The following is a 21,171-nucleotide window of genomic DNA, read 5'->3' as shown; positions in this document are numbered from 1 at the left end:
TTTGTTTATGGTTTCCTTTGCTGTGCTAAAGCTTTTAAGTTTAATCAGGTCCCATTTGTTATTTTTATTACTCTAGAAGGTGGATTAAAAAAGAACTTGCTGCAATTTATGTCAAAGAGTGTCCTGCCTATGTTTTCCTCTAAGAGTTTTATAATATCTGGGCTTACATTTAGGTCTTTAATCCATTTTGACTTTATTTTGTGTACAGTGTTAGGGAGTGTTCTAATTTCATTCTTTTACAGGTAGCTGTCCAGTTTTCCCAGCACCACTTATTGAAAAGACTTGTCTTTTCTCCATTGTATATTCTTGCCTCCTTTATCATAGACTAGGTGACCATAGGTGCTTGGATTTTTCTCTGGACTTTCTGTCCTGTTCCACTGATATGTATTTCAGTTTTTGTGCCAGTTCCATACTGTTTTGACTACTGTAGCTTTGTAGTATAGTCTGAAGTCAGAGAGCCTGATTCCTCCAGCTCCTTTTTTCAAAGCCCAGATTTTTTAAAACTAGGAAATAAATATGTGATGTTTATGTGATAATCAGATAAATATGTGATGTTTATGTGATAATTTATCTCTTGATATTTTGGCAAGTTAAACTTTAATCCAAATTTGTCATAATTTTCTCTTTGTTTTTCTGCCCTCCAAAATCAGTATTACCTAATCTGTCTGTCAAACCATGGAACAGTTTAATAGTGAAAGTAGAAACAGCTATCCAAAGATTATGTTAGATTTCTTGCAGAAGGCCAGTTTGTCATCTGTGGAGTTTCTTAAAAGCTAAAAAAGGGTTTGGGTGTTTTTTGTTTTGTTTTGTTTTGTTACAACATCATAGATGTCATTTTTAAATTTTTCCATGGTATATAAGGTAAATTATCATCTTTTATTTGAATTTTTTGATTTTGGAAATAGGTAGATGTTTATATGATGCTGTGCACATTTCTTATTTTGTGGCTCATTCATAGATATCTAAATTTGCAGATGAGTCTGCTTATCTTTCAGAGAACTGACCCAGATATATTTCAATATTGTCACAAAGTCTACCTATTTCATATAATCTTTCTGATATACTAGGTTTTAATACCGCTTTACTTGAATCTAAAACATTTTGACATTTATAATACTCTCAGCCTGCTTTCTAAATGGGTGTGTCCAGTCTTAGCATTTAGAGACAAAATTGTTTGCAGTAAACCAAGTCTTCATGTGATTGTAATCATACCTGTGTAGAGATGAATATCCTCACCCCAGTAATGTTCAGTTCTCATTAATCCCCTGGCTTAACATCCTGTATTAACTTTTATTGCTGAGACAATAGCACGTTCTAGTCCATATCCCATTTCTGTGAACTGGAATATTAGATTTCCAAAAGATTCTGAAATGGTGAAATTTCCTCAGAATTTAATTTACTTGACTTGGTTTAGGGTTCACTAATGAAAATTGCCTCCAGGAAAAATGCTGCTAATGAAGCAGTTAACATCCCAGTGATCCCAGGCTATACCATAGGCCCTAGGAGTCAACTCTGGTCTCATAAGGACACTATATAGAATGCCTCTTAAGGCTAAGGTGAAGGTGTAACAAGCACTTCTGAGAATAGAAGGGGCACTTTAGGTAATTATGCCCAGACAACAGGCATCAATTGGTTAGTCATCTTACTTAAGGCCTCAGTGGTTCAGATCTACAGCTTTTCAGAATTGGTCTAGAGTTCTGATATAGGGACCAAGGGATCTGCACCATTTTGAAAGCCCATTTATATTTTGAAATGATCATTGAATACCTCTTAGGGAACTATTAAAAAGTCTAGAAATATCATACATATATGCCTATATAAAATAGACATTAAATTTCATCTTTTTTTACCTTTTGGGTAATTTTTATTAATAATATCCGTTGCAGTCATAACCAAGTCTGATACCACCCCCAAATTCCTTAACTTGAATTAAATATATTGGAATGAATATTGTTACTTTAGCCAAATAAATTATAATGAATCCTGTTACTTGTTTCATTGTTTTTAATGAATGCCATTCTTTCAGTTGATTAAAGCAATTTTTCCAGTGACTTTGTAAATAGTCCCACATTGAATGGATTTTAAATAGTAATTAATTGCCCAGGAAGCAGAAGAACAAAGAGTGGTTAATACAGCTCATAGGGATTTAAGGAAGAATAATTTGTGACAGTTATAGTTATGTAGATCTTTCTAGTCTCTATAAATCGCTTTAACTTGAATTCTCTCTTGTTGATTTTATAGTTTTAACTCAAATATGTACTGTTTTCAAAAATATATTGTGCCCAGGTTTCTATAAAAGTACATATGTTCTATTTTTAAATGTCCAGTCATGTTGATTTCACAGAGATTTGGGGAAATTTATCCTAATGGGAATAATTACTCTGGGAGCTAAAAATAATAGACATGTCCTTCTTTTTCTTTCTTTCTTATAAAAGCTGGACCTGTGATCTGCAGAATGCTGAGTTATCCCCCAACTCGCCGAGCTTTAATTGTGGGTTGTGGCCTACAAATGTTCCAACAGCTCTCAGGCATTAACACCATCATGTATGTATTTCTTTCTGGCTTTTTACTGAAAAGATTGTGAAGGAATTATTTTATATGGAAAAAAAAGAGTAGGACTCTTGGTGATTTGTTTTTATTAAATGTGTAGAATTCTCCTTTTGGAAGATACTTTACCTTACAATTTTTTAAATCCTGTAAAATTGTAACTAGAAGGAAGTGACATTTTGTTTGTTGTAATTATTGACTTTATTTGATTTCACAAAATTTCTCTTTTATGCCATCCAATATGTCCTTATATTCTGAGCTACTGAATATATCATTTTCATAAGCTATTTCTTGATTCACATTAAAAGGTAAAACAAAAGGAAATAACTTGGCATTATTAGAAATTAATGGACACACAGATAACTAGTTCATTTCCTTTTAGGGCAGTCAGTTACAATGCAATGTGATAATAACATTAATAGAAGTATGTTTTTTACAACCAGGGTACAGTGGGCCAGGGATCGAGTGGGAGCAGAGAAGTAGGGAAGACACACAAGTTCCCTGTTTTCTAGTTTTCAGACTAATTCCCAAAGTTATATGTGTGTTGTGGGTGGAGCAGGCTGAATAGTGGGGGGTTCTACCACATTTCATTCATTCAATATTAAACCCATTTTTGATGGTCTATTTTGTACTAGATACATAGCAGTGAATAAAGTAGACATGGTCCTTGGCCCTACAGAGCATACTGGCTGGTGGAGGAAACAACACATTAAATAAACTCACAGTTTAATACAGAATTTCAAATTTTCATAAGGTCTATGTAGGACTATATCAATGGGGGACTTTTAAGATCCTAGGTGATAGAATGTGGGTTAGAGAAAAGCCAATATTTTTGCTGAGAATCTGGTTGTTGGGTGAAAAGCTCCTAAATCTTAGAAGCTTTCCCCCACTACCTGTTGGTTAAAGTTATTCATTACAAAAATACAAATTATGTAAAATTAAAACTTACCTAGTAAACCATTTGTATTTGGGACTCTTGATATTTTCCTTTAAAATTACTTGGGTTATAATGAATTATTCCACGGTAATTTGAGAAGAGTGAATTAGTTAAAATAATGGCTAGGGCCCAGTGACCAATTAGATTAAATTGTAATTTGCTAAGAAACTCCATCTTGAATACATCCACGCTGTTTGTGAATTTGACTTTGATGGTAATTCTTGTTGGACTTCAGCTTCCTGGACTACATTTTTAATATTGGTTCTCTCCTCCTTCCCTCTAACATTTACTTTCATTTTTTCCTCACCTTTATCAGCTCTGTTTAGGTCCATCTGTTGATATGGTGCCCAGCATTTTTGTTTCTGGATGTTGTACACCGTGACTTTTCTGAGGCACGTCCACTGTCCTCAGTGTGGTGATGATATGGAATTGTAACAAGGCTAGCACCAAGCTTTCAAATAATGCAATGTAGTAATAACCCTATGTGAAAATCTAATTTATCAACCTAAATTAAAATATGCCCTATTTCTGAAAATATTTTTTGTTTGTTCTACTTAATAAACTGTAGAAGTTGAAATGTTTTTATGAAATCCATCTTTCACCCCAAGTTTGTGTCAACCTGAAATATGAGGTATTTTGAATTCTATTTTTTGCCAAGAAAAGTTCATAGAAAGATCATATGGGAAAATACTGAAAGAGAAATCATCCTTACAATTGTATTATGTAATCTTACCATGTTTAGTTTTCTTTTTTCTCCCTCATGGGATCTTTATTTCTATCTCCATGAATTATTTAATGTTCTTTCTCAGTTAAGGAAATAGATTTACTTCTTGGAATATTTAGTTTTTTCATTCTCTACCGTGAAAAAAAAATATATGTGGTGTGAGTGTATTTAAGTACCTTTTATTTGTATAACTTATGTTTATATCCTAACCCATACCTTATCATCCTCTTCTATCCTATCGTGCATAGGACTTCTAAGACCTTAAAACCATTACATACTTCAGACACTACATTTAACTTTTAGAAGAGGCAATTTTCTGTTATGACTCTGATCACTTAATTTCAAGCATGCAGCTGAATAGATTATTCTCTATTCACAAGAGAGAAAGAACAGAGCAAATGGAGTTCTGTTTTCCTGATAAATTCCTGGAATATTATTGCACTGCCTCACAGACCAATAAAATATTTCCACATCTGTCAAAATAAAAGGGAGAGTAATGATAGATGAAGATGATTAATGTGAAGACAGCTCTCTTAAGAAATTCTCATGTGATCTATTCTAAACCCTAGTTATAATGTCAATAATTTTCCATTTTGTGACTAAGAATTTTAATTTTATTAATAAATGGATCCTTCCCACATTATTATTACCACAACCAAAATGTGTATGGGTGAGTAATTAGGTAGGTAAGCAGGTAGGTAGGGAGGGAGAGAGAGAGGAAAAAAAGAGAAAGAAAGAAGACAGCTGGTTTGTCTGGGTTTGATAGCATCTTGCTTCTTTTGAAGAACTTAAAATAAGCTATATTTTGATATGTCTTGATAAACATAAAATCAGTCCATCTTGGACAGGTGGAAGGTATCAGATTTTTACCTGGGAAGACCAAGAGGTTCAATGGCTTATTTTAAGGTTACACAGAAAATCCTCAGTAAAGAGAAGGAAATCCAGAATTTTAAGCTTTTTATGTCATCTTCAGGTAAAAGGAACTGTGGGTGTGTGAACTTCTTTTGGACACTCCATACCAGTCCTTTATTTTTAAGCTACTCTTCTTTTAGGTTAATGCTCCCAGCTTCATCTCTTCTTACTCTTCCCTTTTCTACTAACTTAAAGTAGGGGTGGGAAATAGGCAATTATATTGGCTGGGCAGATCATTCTTACCTCTGTAACTGCTTTACCTTAATCCCCAGTGGGTCACTTCTTCTATTGTATTTATAAGAGATAATAGAAAATATTTTGGAAAATATGCCCTTGCAATAATAATCTTAATAGGTATCATTATTGAGCATTAATACCAGTACTACTCTAGCATGTATTAGCTCAGTAAATATTAACAGAAAAGGAAAAATAGGACAAAACTTTTAGCCTGTCTAATGGTGTAATTATTTATTATTGTCATGATAAAAACAAAAATGTTTACTGTTTTATATATATATATCTAACACTATAAAATATTTTCATAGACATGATCTCCCTTGTTCTTTATAAAAATCCTGTCAAGTAGGCAGGGCAGTTCTGTTTATTCTCAAGCCAAGGCAGCAAAGGCTTAATGAGTTAAAGTGACTTGTCCACTCACACAATAACTTTTAGAGCTGAGGGTAGAACCCTGATTTTCTGACTCTAGGTCACCTGGGCTACCCTTCAGTTGTAAAACACCTGAAATGCCCGGGGCTGACTCTTTAAAGCTTGTTTGGGGGTAATATAAGTCAACAAATCAAAGCTAGTGAAATTCACTACCACCCAAGGATAAAAGTCCAAAACAACTCTGTGCTAAAAAAATTGCATCCATCTCAAGAATCATAAAACTCATCAGACTATTTAATCTACTGGTACCCAGTTGAGGCCTTTGCTTTATACTCTGATCTAGAGTTCTTGGGCAGGCCAGGCTGATGGTATGATATTTGTTAATCATATTTAATTAATTTAATTTCATAAGTGCAATATTTCTGAATCTGTTCCATTCTCATATTTTATCCCAACAAGCTCTCCTAGTGTAAAAAATTACCATGCAATCAGGAAACATGGCACAACAATCGGGCCAGATGGTGGTAAATGCAGAGAAAAATAAAGGTGACAGGAAATAAGAAGAAAAGGATAAGGATTTATGCTCTCTTATGTTGTAAGTCTGAACCAGAGGTGATGCTTTACTCTCTCTGAGGTCCTCAGCAGGCAGCATGAGTGGACCAAAATACTAACTCACTAATGTGAGCCTTCTCCTCTCTCTGCATCCTCAGTAGGGCTCAGAACATAATCCAAAAAGCTATTGAAACATAATATGCTTATCTCATTGGAATGTTTCAAGATGAGTGTATTTTAGTCATTTGTGTTAATTGGGTGAAAGTCATTGAATGAATGAGAAAATGTTCAGTTTCATGGTTCACTCTTTTGAAAGATGAGGTTAGAGTGCTGGGAAGAATATTGACCCAGGAATCAGGATAATTACTTTCAAGATCTGTCTCCACCATGGAACTTTGGGCATGCCAGATAACTACCTTCATTCTAATTACCTATAAAGTGAAATAGATGGACTTTAATGTACATTTGAACGAGGAAAAATGGAGTTTCAAGTGAAAGTGGAAGCTCAAACATTTGCGTTTGAACTACTTTAAACCTTTCTTGAGTGAAAAGTTATCAGGAGATTGATTTTAATCTAAAAAGAAAAATGTAAGCAATAAAATGGGAGTTTCATAAGAGGTGGTGAGAGTATATTTTCTTGAATATTATAATCTTTTGTTTTCTTTTTATAATTAACAAATAATTGTGTCCTGTAATAGGAATCTTAAAACTACATCTGCTAAAGTATTCATTTATTTATTCTTCAACCAGCATTTACTATATTGTTGATAGAGCTTCAGATATTTGGAAACTAAAATTCTTGTCTTTGAGAAGTCTGTATTCTACCTAAACAGACAGACCAAATAATTATAATGCAGTATTATAAAAAAACAAATTAATATGCTATATGAACACAGAAAAAATGAGTGACTGATTCTACCTCGAAAATAAAGAGGGCACATATAAACGATTTTTTGTTATTTTAAAATTTTTCTTTATATGGAGTCATTTTGGGGGTAGAAACGTGGTACATCAGATATTAACACAACCTATGGTGTTAGATCTGAATTTAAATCAAAACCCATCACGCTTGCTAGCTGTGTAAACTCCACAAGCTTCTTAACTTCTCAGAGCCTCAGTGACCTGGAAATCAGGAAGAATATCTCCTGTGGTTCTTGTGATTAAATGAAATATCCTATATGGTTCAGGCCCAAGAGGGGAACTGAGACTATGTAAATAACTTCCCTTCTGCTCACTGTGTGTTGCAGCTTAGAAATTCCAGAGCATTTGTGGAAAGCAGGGCCATTCCATAGTTGATTCATTCTCTTTGGCCCAAACCTATCCATCAGTCCAGCATTTGAAGCATCCTTTGTAGAAGATAAATTGTTGTAATACCCTTTTTTTCATACTTGTCTCTAATTTTCAATATATAGAAAGAAGTCAAAATAGTGTTTTTCTTCTAACTTATAAATGTGGTAGGAGTGTTGTCTGCTTCAGTATTAGATACATTCGTTACCTCTTAAATCAGGGAGAAAAGACTTCAGTGACTTTTATTTTTAATTAATTTTTATTGGAGTATAGTTGTTTTACAGTGTTGTGTTAGTTTCTTGCTGTACAGCAAAGTGAGTCAGTCATACGTATACATATTTCCACTCTTTAGTAGATTTCCTTCCCATTTAGGTCACCACAGAACACTGAGTAGAGTTCCCTGTGCTCTACAGTAGGTTCTCATTAGTTATCTATTTTATACATAGTAGTGTATGTATGTCAGTCCCAATCTCCCAACGCATTGCATCCCCTCTTCCCTCCTTGGTAACCATAAGTTTGTTCTCTACATCTGTGACTGTATTTCTGCTTTGCAAATAAGTTCATCTGTACCATTTTTCTAGATTCCGCATATAAGCGAACCAGAAAAGACCTCAATGACTTTTGAACAATAGGAGCTAATAATGCCTCCTTAGGAAGTGGGGGATCTGTGACTAAGTATACCCTGGGTGGCATGACTTGTGGTTTACATCAAAAGATAGTCAAATCCTTTTGGCATGTTTTCCAAGTCAGATGTGAATTTAAGGTTCTGTGATAATTAATCGAAATTTATCTCCACTGGTTTGTAAAGTATCAGCAACTAAGGTTTGGTTTCTTCAGGACATCTTTAGTGATATGAAAATATGGTTTCCTTGACTGCCCTTTCTCTGACTGATATGTTTTGCTGAAAGGTAAGCAGAAGAAATGCTGTTAGATGAGTTGAGAAGATGCTGTTAATGAGTTGAAATAACAGCATGAAATCCAGGGATGTGCCCCAGGAAATAGGCCTGCTGTGTCCCTGAAGCAGAACCTTGCCCCCCAAATCATATGTGAGTTTGAGAGTAACCAGTCCAGTTAGTTCCAGGTAGACTATTACAAAATTGTAAAAATGCTCATTCTTTAAACAAATCGGTGGAAGGCAGTCCTCCAGGGACTAGATAAACACAATATGACATAGCCCATCCCCAGGGAACTTTGGTCTTTTCCCTTACCTTTAAAAGGATATACTGTCACCTGTCTTGAAAGGTTGCTTTGAAGATGAAGTGAGGCATGAAATGTCTGCCACACAGGAGGTACTTAGAGGATGTTGGGGAGTTTGGTTCTACTCTTCTCACACTCACATTTGTTATCCTCTCAGTTAGTCAGGTATCTGGGATGTCCTCACTTGGCCAGCGTTCTCTTTAAAAATTTTCCCTTATTGGCACATCATAGCATTTCATCTTGAGTCTCCTTCATGACTTTTTCTTCTCAATTTATACTTTAAGGCCGGTGCTCCGCAGGCCTTGGCTTACAACTCTGCTGGGAGATTTTGTTCACTTCCATAGTTTCAATGACCAGCTACATGGAAGAGATGGCTTAGCCTCCATTTCCAGATCAGAACTCCTCTGAGATGCACAGTCATATTCAACTGCTGGACATTTTTAATTGGATATCCTACTCTCGTCAATCTCAAGACTGAATCCCTATTGTTTCTCACCAATTCTGCCCCTCCTCCTATTATCCCCATCTCAGTGAAGGGTATGACTAGTGGGTGCCCAAGACTATGGCTGGGGAGCTAAGACATCCAAATCCAACCAGTCGCAATTTCCTTAATTTTACTCCCTTAACACCTTTTATATCCTTCCTATTCTCTTCATTTTCATTATCTGTCCGAGTTTAGGTCCTGCTTTAGTTAGGGTTCATTGTATTTGCAAGTATTTGAATCTTACTCCAACCTAACTTAAGAAAAATCAGGGCAGTTTACAGTAAGGGCACAGGGACTGAAGTCAAGAAATACAGCTGCACCTACCAAGAGGCTGTCAACAAAAACATTAATCAGTAGTCAATCTAAGAAAGAAATGGAAAATTTCTTTACTTGGGCCAACCTGAGGATTATAACCTGGGAGACAGTCTCTCAGAGAGCTCTGAGAACCTTCTGAAGAGGTAAAGGGGGAGGCCAGTATATGTGTGATTTTGGTGAAGGGAGTACATGCAACCAAGCACACATCTCGGTAGAAGGTCACTGCTAGTCACTAGGAATAGACATCTTAGTTAATGGTTTTAGTGCTTTTATAGGTATGGGAAGACACAAGAATCAGGTTCATAAAAATTTCTCCTGAAAATATCTAACTATCTGAGGGGTAGTTCTGTCACTTTTACCTCATCCTGATCTTTGCCTGGAATTCCTTTCTGGGTATATTGTAGGTCAGCGACCGCAGTGATTAATGACTTGATTCTTGTAGAAGTGGTGGGCAACATTCTTTATTTTACAATCCCTTCCCTTTCAGTCTTAATTTTGACCAAGGTTTGGGAGGCATTTCGTGACCAGTTTGTCCCACAGTGCTAGGAATGCTCATTCCCAGATGAGGCAAGGACTTCATTGATAGGCCACTCAATGTGCTACTACTGGACTAGGCCCTGTTACCAGTAGCCAAAGCCTCTGGACCACTGCTTTACTAGTCTGTTATGATCCAGGAAATGGTTCCCTCTCATTGCTTCTTCCCATATCTAGAGTTACAGTATTATTACAATCATTGATCTTATAGAACTATATTATTTGCTCAATCGTTTCAAGTTACCTAATCATCATTAATTTTATCTGACACTCAGTCATACATTTGGTAATGCAAGAAACAATAATCTTATAAAATAGGCAGACTAGAAGTAACATAGCTAGTAGGTCATAAGTAAGTATTTAAGCTAAGAACTTCCAGTAGGTTTGGCCCAGTATCTCCTCAGGTTGCCTGACTAGTCTGTTCTGCACCAATTGTTATCTTTAAGGGAAACGATAAATTGGCATTGGACATGCATAAAGTTCACCAAAGATGTCTGCACCTACAAGGAAAATAGTGGGTCATTGTGACCCCTTACAGGATTGGGAAAGCAGTATTACCTTCTAAGGAGCTACATCGCTGGTGCCAGAAGGGGAAAAATTGATCTATGTGGTTCAGCCAGTATTTCTCCTATTGGGGAAGTCTGGTTAAGGCATAATGTAGATGTACACTAGAAGGAAGGGTAGAGGCCAAAATGGGCAGAGAAAATTTTTACATTTAAATTTTTTCTTGTCTTGCCTAAAATACGAATTTTTATTTTATCAGGGCTGAAACCAGAAACGCAGCCTCTGTGTCCATGTGGTATTGTTTTCTTGTTTCTCTCCGGCTATATGCATTCTCTTCCTTCTTTCTCTTTGAAATCTTTCTCTGGTTTTGCTCATATGTGATCACACTCTGCCACCATAACCTTGGATATACTTCTAAGTTCAAGCATCACAAAAGATTGACTGGAATTATCTCAGTTGCTAATTCCTAAGAGAGAAAAATCAAAGTGAACCTCCCTTTGTGAGGGAGGATGTGAGGCCAGACAGCTGGGCAATACCATAGGAGGAGGTGCACAGAGAATTTTTCTGCAATAAATCTCATGTCCCTCATTTTATCCTTCTTATCTCTGCATGTGAACTTTCCAAAACAAAGTCAAATCTTATCCTATCTTGACTTAAAATCATTTAATGGTAGCCATAGCGTTCAGCAGAGCTCAAAGTCTAGAGCCCTTCATGGTCTGACTTTTGTCCATCTCTGCACCATCCTGTGTCCGACCACTTCTTACATGCTTTTGCCTCCTGCTATATGGAGCGCCCTCTGCTTTAGGTGATGATTAATTGAGGCCTCAGGGCCTTCATACATCCCGTTCTCCCAACTCAGGTCACATGCCATCTCCCTACACTCAGGAGCTGATTCAGATGATCCTCCTTTAGCCTCCTATAGCACTCTGAGTAGATATCTGTCATAACAGTTATTGTGCTTTATTTGTTTGTGCTTTATTTAACATTTATGCTTTATAAAACTGCAGATTTATTTTTTTATTTCCCCAGAAAGACTAAACAAATAATGAAATTGCCCCCTCTCAAAGTACTCCCCAGGGAGAGCCAGCTAGATTTTTGTTCCTACTGACTCTTGTTTTTATTCTGTTCATCACCATGGTCATAGTATGATGTTATGCTGGATCTGTCTCTGTCTGACTATGTGAGTGTCTTCCTTAACTAGTTTGCAGTTATGACCTCAGGAAAACAAAAGCAATGACATTCAAGATTTGAGAACAGAATTTTTCAAAACCACTGCCAAATGAGTTCTTATCTTTAGAATTAGTGACAAGCTATAATGACATTTCTACTAAAATAATATTGGTTAGATACTCTTTAAGTTTAGCTTGGGTTTCAACACTGAAGGTCCCATGACAAAAATTCTGAAGACAGAGCTCTTGGTTCCTTCTTAGGGCAACTGAAGAGCTAAGGAAGTGACTTCTATCCACATTTGTGATAGTACTTTCTGTGGCTGATAGAATTGCAGGATTTCAAATGCTATTAAGCTGCTAGATGCAGAGACAAATAGTCTAATGACATGTCATTCATGGCAGGGAGAAAAATGAACAGTGTTCCCTGCTGGAACATCTTCATTTATTTTGATAGGATTATTTTTTACTGGGCAGATTAAAATATACAGAACGAAATATAAGGTGCTCCTGTTTCCATTTCGGTAAAAACACACAGTACCAGAAAATAGAAAACGTATAGAGTATATTTAACTATGTGATTTTTTTTCTTTTCTTCTTTTTTTTTTTTTTGCGGTACATGGACCTCTCACTGTTGTGGCCTGTCCCGTTGCGGAGCACAGCCTCCAGACGCACAGGCTCCGCGGCCATGGCTCACGGGCCCATCCGCTCTGCGGCATGTGGGATCTTCCCGGACTGGGGCACGAACCCGTGTCCCCTGCATCAGCAGGCAGACTCTCAACCACTGCACCACCAGGGAAGCCCTAACTATGTGATTTTAACTACAGTTTCCTGCATAGAATTAACAGTCTCCTCCTGGATTCTTCTGATGATCTTCTTCAACTTCCTTAAGGTTCTCCCCTCAGTCACTTGTCATAACTTTGTTGGAGAAGTTTAATTCTGTATCTAAGACTATTTGCAAGGACTAAATTTAGCCCCGAGACATGTTTTCTTTGGAAAGGACAGAATTTTTGCACTTGTTAAATTTCACACTAAAGTCCAGATTTCAAGGGGACTGCATTGCCTCTTGGAGCCTATGTGTCCTCTCCAGTTCCCCACATTCCCTGCTACTCTCCATGGCTGGGCACCATCAAGATGGTTAAGGTTGTGCCACCTGCCCTAAGAAATCAACATTCAATTAATAGTCTACTTAGAACTTTCGCATGTATGTCCTGTTCAAGGCTGGATAAAAATGAGGGCAGATGATTTAGATTGCTCTGATTTAAGGAATAGCAATATAGTCTAATCATTACAGCAAAGCTGTGGATATTTGTGAAATATTCAGTTTCATCTTCTACCCTCAAGACCTTCATTCTACATTAAAAAAATTTTTTTGAGACTAAGTGGATGAGACTACCATTTGCCAACACTTTATAATCATTTTTATCAACTAAGAGGGAATTGCTGTAGGTGACGTCGGAATCAGATCTATCTAACAATGTTGTTAGAATTAAATGAGATACCATATTTAATGTACTCTAAGGTAACTAACTTATAGCAGCTCATTATTTATTACATTATTATTTTATTTGGTATCAGACAGATCTGGAGTCAAATTTTACCATGTTTCCTGACCAGTTGTGCTACCTTGAATGACTTACACAGCCACTCAGAGTCTCAGCTTTCTTATTTACAAATGGGATATAATCTATCTTCCAAAGTGGTTGTGTTTTCCTTCATTCTTACCCATCTCAGTGAGTAGTGCTCCCATCTATCCAGTTGCTCAGGCCCAAAACCCAGGAATCATTGTTGATTTTCTTCTCTGTTTACTTCCCAATCCAGTTCTCCAGTAAGTCTTAGCCCCAAAACCATGATTTTCAAACTGTGCAGAGGCATGAGACACTCCTTACAGGGGAGCCGAGGGATATTTTAAATTAAATGTGTGAGGGAAACAACTACATGCTCAGACTACCAGTATTAAGTAGTTTTACTTTAATAAACAGAACCATTAGGTATTTCTTTTGGCTTAGCGGTGCTGAAAAAAATTACTCAGGCTCGAAGGGCTCCATGAAGCAAACAAGTTTGGGAACTTCAGCTCTATGGTGTAGTGTATATCCTTCCCCTTATCTGCATCTCCACTACTACCAGCCACACTAGCCACTATTGTCTCATTTATTGCAATTGTCAGTCTCCTAACTGGTCTTTCTGTTTCCATGTTTACCCTCCATAAACCATTCTCCACAGAGCAGCCAGAATTAAGATCTTAACTCTCCATTACTCAGAAACTTCTGGTAGCTTTCCATCACACTTAAAGTCAGCCCAGCTTTTCACCATGTTCCTGTGACTCTGCTCTTTGGGCTCACATCTTGTTTACCATCCTCATCTCCTGTTACTCACCCCAGTACTCACCAGGTTTCAAGCACAATGGCTTTTTTCCTTTCATTTGTTTCTCAAACTCTCTATGTTTGTTCCCACCTTAGATACTTTGCAGTTGCTTTTCCTTCTGCCTGGAAAGATCTTTCTCTAGATCTTCCCAGTGGCTGGTTCCTTGTCACTTGTGTCTGAATTTAAATGTCAACTCCTCATATAGGCCTTGACCCTATTTGACCTCCTCCCTTCACTGATATCTCTCTCCATTTATTTTCTTCATAGTATTTATCACTGCCTAAAATTATCCTCTTTGTTAACTTGTTTGTTAATAAGCTCATGAGAGTAGAGCCCTCATCTGTCTTATTCACCTTTAAATTTTGCTCAGCATACAGTAGACACTGAGAAAATATTGGTAGCATTGGAAATGTGGACAAATGCTTGTTCTGTTTCCCTTCTTTAGAACCAAATGATGTCACTGATGATCATGTGCCCTTTGCTGTTCCTTTATAGTAAAGTCTTGCTGAAGTTTTGAAAGATGGGGAACCTAAGTGTCTTGGGGGGGTCACATGTTGGAGCATTTATTTATTTTGCTTTAATAGTCAAGAAATGTAGTCATACTGCACTCTACCTTTATTTGAAGTGCCTGACTTTTCTAAATCCTTAGTAAATTTATTAAACAACTGAGAAAAAATTCCTTTTCTATTTTCCTCTTTACCCGAATCTCTGAATTGGCAAACCTCGTAGTTGGAGAAGTATTGGAGTAATATATAGTAAAATCAAAATCACTCCTGTATATCCCTCATTCCATTAAAACACAGAACTGAAAACAGCATGGAAGAAAGGTATTTATATAGCATTTGGGTTTATCCCAAATGAACGAACTGGATTGCCAAATTGTATTGCACAGGGTCAGTTTGCAGTTCAGTGAGATGAATCTTTGCAACAATCAGTAAAGAGAAGAATAGCTTCATGAGTAACAAAATGAGGACTCCATGATTGGACCTCAATAAAACTATAATATAATAATACAGAATAATATACAATAAATTAAATGTATAATAACATTTTTATAATTAGGGTAAAATGCAAACAAGTAAATTCAGATAAGTATTTAAAATTGTAGGTATTTATGTTCTGGCTGTTTGTTTTGTGGGAGAGTATTTCTTTCTTTCACTAATCTTTACAGAGTGTACCTCAAACTTACTAATTGGTTATCTTCTAAGGATTTAAAATTCAGTTGGAAATTTCCAGGTGGTTAACTATGTGGCTATGTTAAACTGTTATACAAAATCCCCTTATGCCTTACCATATCTGAAGTGCTGAAACAATCATATCATTGCTGTTGTAGGAAAACTTCCAAGTTACAACTCAAGATTCCAAGTGTATTTTCCCTCAGCCCCAGAATTCCTGTAGCACCAGTTCCAGATGGGAGTAGAATGAGAGAACGCAGATGGTCAGGAGGCCCAGGTACAGGTGTGGGTGTAGGTAGGTACCAGACCCTGTCAGCAGGAGAATGGGTGCACAGGAGAGGGAGTGGCAACAGCAAAGGCATTGGCAAGGGCAGGGGCAGCTGGTTGTAGTGATGAGAACTCTGGTTATTGTAGGGTGTTTGTCTTGCCCCTGGTAGGGGAGGAAGGAAGTAGATGATGCTTACAATTGTTCTGACAGTGTTAGAGGTGAAAGGGGCACAAGATCATTCCCATGTATCAATTGTTAGTATGTTTGTATATAAATGGTTATCTCTAATATGGATATATTAGTTGATAATTCAAATGATTTCTAAAACCAAAAACTCTGAAACGATTAGGGCTTCTCAGCATGGATCATATAGTAATCGTTTGTTCCCACATGTTCATTAGAAAGCCAATTTATGAATTAATTTGGTTATTAAAATTATACTGGTAACTTAGGTTCCATGTACACAATGTTTCAACAACCAGGTGAAAAATATTGGTTAGCTGGTTATTTTGATAGTAGAATATGAATCAAATGGCTTGACTAATTTGAAGATTGATCTGTTAAAGCACAGTAAAACAAGTTTTCCTATTTTCCTGATTTTAAAGTTTTTTCAATAAACAATAAACTATGCTCTTGAATCTGGGTCATTTATGTGGTGGGTTAAAAAAGTCACAGGCTCATTTTAACGTTATTCATATTTTATATTTTGAGTTTAATTTTTATTGTGGTATTACATATACAAGAGTCAAGGTAGTATAAGGTTTACCATGAAAAGCAGTTGTCCCTGTCCCTCATCCTCTACTTCAAGTTCTACTCTCCAAGGACAGTTACTTTCACTTCTTTTAGATACTTCTCTACATATTAACACTATCTGTATTTCTAAGTAAATAATATTTATATAATTTTTAATGATTTCAATGTTTGCAATTCTGTATTGACTTTCCATTACAGAAGATACTTCTTCCAACCACCTCCATTCACATTCACATTCACACAATTCCGCCCACCTTTATAATTATATCTCAAGTTTTGGGATTAACTAATGTTCACTGTTTTCAACATTGTGACTACAGAAACGTTGTTTCCAACTGAGCAACTCAGTGCGCCGTGAGTATGTGTACTTCTGTTGTGCTGCACATCTTCTGTTTGCTACTCAGGTGACACCTCCATCTTTCTCTACCTTACTCTGCCTGAGCCTGGCCTGGTGAACTGATTGATACATGCGTACCAACATTTTTTCCTCCCCTATTGTAAATAATTGCCTCCTCCTTTAATTTGCTCAGTGTTCTGTGTACCCCTCATTAATCCTTTCTGCACACTCCTCAGTGGAACTGCAAAACCCCTCTCTCATTGGTTAAACCTAATAAGAAACATCAAGAAATCCATCCTTGTACTTCTGCTTCCCCACGCCTTGCCTTCCTTGCTGACCCTCCTCCTGGAGCCTCCATTATCCTGCCTGCCCCATCCCCCTATCAGGATGCTGTCCAGGCACAGCTGTAGGAATTCTCTTTACTTCTCTTCTCATTAGCTTCCCTGTTTCCTGGATCCCATTTCCTCTCTTTAGCCTTACAGTGCAGTAGTTGACTAACAGTAGTTAGTAGTTGATTAACAAAAATAAACAACTATTTCACTATAAAAATTAGTTCTGTACTTAGTATATCTTCAAAAATTTTAAGATTTAAAAATCTTAACTCTCATCATCTGTATAGTAGAGAATCTAGCATTTTAGTTCTATTTTATGTATTGCTCATTTATTAGAGGAAGCACTCTTGGTACCACCACTCACACAGAAAGTGCAGTCAGAGCCTGAATGAAGGATTGGCAGGCTCTCAAATCAGTAAATTTACATATTAGAAATAGCATTGTAAATCAACTATACTTCAATTAAAAAAGAGAGAAGGAAATAGCATGGATTTACTTTATAGGCTTTTTTAGTCTAAGATTTTTTACTCGAATTAGTAAGCAGAAACTGGGCAAAAGCATATCAAAACTTAGTGCTTAGTGACACTTAGTGCTCTGTGACATGAAATTTTTTTTTTTTTTTTTTTGCGGTACGTGGGCCTCTCACTGTTGTGGCCTCTCCCATTGCGGAGCACAGGTTCCGGACGCGCAGGCTCAGCAGCCATGGCTCACGGGCCTAGGCGCTCCGTGGCATGTGGGATCTTCCCCAACCGGGACACGGACCCGTGTCCCCTGCATCGGCAGGCGGACTCTCAACCACTGTGCCACCAGGGAAGCCCTAAGTTTTTTTTCTGATGTGTGAAATATCATTGTTTGATCTTTGAAATAGATGTTGTGTTAAAACATTGTTTTCCTTTTAGAAATAATGTTGCTATAGGAGAGAATCAAAACGAAGTAATGTAAGTAATAAATTCTTAAACATATACCAGGCTCTTGTTACTGGAAATTTAATTCATTTTTCAACAATATATGCATTTGATACTAAGCTTACAATTACACATATGTTTTAATTTATACTTTAATGTTTGTGTCCAATTAACTTGAAGTTTATTTAATTACTTATTTCAGGGACTTCAAGTGTATGTACTGTTTATTTTGGTATTCCACACTTCCATAGGAGCTCAATAAATGTTGAAATAAGACAGTCATGTTTTGTATATCAGCACAGTGCTTTGAACATACTGAAGCTTAATAAATTCATCAAATTAAAGCATATCCTTTAGCTTTTCTGAATGTCCCTTAAAATAAAAATTTTGAATATGAAACAAAATTTAGCCAAGCTTCTATAGCATTGCATATTGATTTTGAAAAACAGCTTTGAGGGTAACAATAGCAAATTCTTTTCTTGTTTGGTGTTATTCTTTTAGAAAAGATACATTCTAATTAGATGTAGGCCAGATATAATGAATATGCTTCTTTGAAATATAAAACATTTATTAACTTTAATAGCCCATGACATCCTGAACTAACTTATTGTATATTAAAGATTTTATATTTTAAATGACATTTGGGGGAGAAAAAGGCAAGAATATGCTTTGATTAATATGTTTATACTTTTTCCACGAAACTTTTTAATTCATATGCCTCACCAGTTTTCAATTAGTTTACTCTGTACATTGATCATTATTTTGTATATACCTAGAAGAAAATATTAAACTCTATAAGTATTTTGGTATCATGGATCAAAGGTAGAAGTAAACTTGTGAAATTCAAGATTTTAAAAAATTCTATAAAATGCACAAAATGTAATGGAGCATTTCATAAAGAGAATGAGAGAAACATTATTTCTAGACTCAGAAGCACCACACCATTTGATTTTAATACAAGAACTATAGATATTTGGCTGACAGGAATCTTATCTCTTTAAAATGCTTAGTGCACAATCTATTACTGTTTAATTTGTATGTGAACAAACTAAATGCGTTGGTTCTAAAGATACTATTAATCATGAACCGACACCTTGATGGATTGCTCCATCAGCTGAGCAGCCTTTCTCAATCAAATAGCATCAGGAAGAGAATTTTCTCTATAAATGAAACCTATAAAAATTCTTCACATTTAAAGTTAGAGCTATATACAGTTTATAAAATTGTAAAGATTTATTATCTATTGAAATGATGATATGGCTGTTGAAATACCAGGGAAAGATATGTCAAAATACTTAAGAGCAGTTTACAAAACAATATTACATGTCTCACTCATTTATTATAGAATGCTGACCATGCAATTCATCTCTCGGCTCCCACTTTTATAAATGTCAGAACCATATAAATATGTTTGAATTTTTGAAATTCCTCATCAGAAGAGTATCTATAATGTTTCCTGAGAGCACTCGTTATAACATATGTCTTTGAAACTTCCCAAGCCTCTAAACCTGAAATGTACATGTAGGATATTCTTAAAAACTGACTAAAGGGGTATTATTCACTTCCTCAAAATAGTTATCAGTCACTATCTCCCTTGTCTTTGAGTGGAAAGAATTGCTTAAATAAAAAGGATTACTGTTATTCACATATTTTAATGACTGAGGATGAATTTATTGTGTTTTGAGGGACATTTTATTTCTCACTGCTTTAATGTTCTGCACATTATTTGAATTTTTCCAATAAATTCCAAACAACCTTTGTTTCAGTATTATAAATATTTAAATTTATAAATATTTAACCAACCAAATAAAGAAGTGCATCAAATCCATGCCCAGTTGAAGCAATAGGCTCCTTTTGTATTTTGGAATTTATCCCTTTCATAAAGGACTGCATAGGATATCCTAACAACTAGGTGAGAGTCACTAAAGAAATTAATGTGGTTAACTTAAATAAAATAGGAAAATTATTTATTTTTTATTAAACTCTGTACTGCTATGAAAGATTGGTAAATATTGATGTAACTTAAATGTGCTATTAGTTGATTTGGTTTTAAATGCTTTAGACAGTTTTTTTCATATTCAATTAATTTATCATTCATCTTTCCATGTAATAAAACTGAAGCATCTTAGAGGGAAAGAAATATGCATTTTATTTTATTTTATTAAATCATTGAGTCCTCCATGTTAAGAATCTAATTAAAATGCAGCTTTTCTAAAGTAATGGTGGTTTTGGTTTTGTTTTCATTAATTATTTCATAGGCAACCCCAGAATGACCCAGATGTTGGGAGTCATTAGATAACAATTTTAAAGCATCGGTTATAACTATGCTTCAAGAGATGTAAGATGATATGTTTGTAATGAATGAAAAGATAGGGAATCTCAAGAAACTATGAAGAATAACCAAATGCAAATTTTACAATTGAAAAATAAAGTACCAGAAGTAAAGTGTTTACTAGATGGCTTAAATATCAGAATGAAGACAATAAAAATCTGAAGAAGAGAAAGAAAAAAGTTTTTTTTGAGTAAAGATAGCCTCAGATTATGTGAAACAATTTCAGAAGAAAAATGGAGTCCCAGATGGAGAGAGTGAGATAATGGAGCAGGAAAAAGAAATAGAAAAAGTACTGGCAGAAAAGCCTCTGAAATTTGTTAGGAGATACCAATTTACAGATTTATGGACTCAACAATCTGTTTTTTGTTATTTGGTTTTAAGAGTATTCTATGTATTGTGGCTATTAATTTCTTATAGGATATATGATTTGCAAAATTTTCTCCCATTCTGTGGGCTACTTTGTTACTCTGTTGATATTGTTTTTTGTTTTTTTTTTTGCGGTACGCGGGCCTCTCACCGCTGTGGCCTCTCCCATTGCGGAGCACAGGCTCCGGATGCACAGGCCCAGCAGCCATGGCCCACGGGCCCAGCCGCTCCGCGGTATGTGGGATCCTCCCGGACCAGGGCACGAACCCGTGTACCCTGCATTAGCAGGTGGACTCTCAACCACTGTGCCACCAGGGAAGCCCTGATAGTGTCTTTTGATGTACAAAATTTTTTTAAATTTTTAAGAAGTCTAATTTGTGTATTTTTTTCTTTTTTTGCCTGTGCCTCTGGTGTTATATATAAGAAATCATTTCATGAAGTTTTTGTCCTGTGTTTTCTTCTAAGAGTTTTATACTTTTAGGTCTTACATTTAGATTTTTGATCCATATTGAGTTAATTTTTGAATGTGGTGTTAGGTAAGGATCCAGTTCCTTTCTTTTGCATTTAGATATCC

General features: G+C 35.9%; 1 protein-coding gene across 7 annotated transcripts in view; it reads left to right on the top strand.

Moving 5' to 3' along the window:
- SLC2A13 (solute carrier family 2 member 13) overlaps window positions 1–21,171 on the top strand; it is a 428,310-nt gene that overhangs the window by 203,438 nt on the left and 203,701 nt on the right. For all 7 annotated transcript variants that reach the window (XM_089920529.1, XM_089920530.1, XM_089920531.1 and 4 more), the window contains one exon: window positions 2,436–2,544. In XM_089920529.1, the coding sequence (XP_089776655.1) occupies window positions 2,436–2,544 (109 nt within the window). The remainder of the gene's footprint in view (window positions 1–2,435; window positions 2,545–21,171) is intronic.

This window comes from Delphinapterus leucas, chromosome 11 (assembly GCF_059928025.1).
Source record: "Delphinapterus leucas isolate spDelLeu-1000000601 "Yukka" chromosome 11, BTC_Dleu_Yukka2, whole genome shotgun sequence".
NCBI classification, from domain to species: domain Eukaryota; kingdom Metazoa; phylum Chordata; class Mammalia; order Artiodactyla; family Monodontidae; genus Delphinapterus; species Delphinapterus leucas.
Note: the sequence above shows the minus strand (reverse complement) of the source record. Positions and strands in the feature narration are given on the sequence as shown.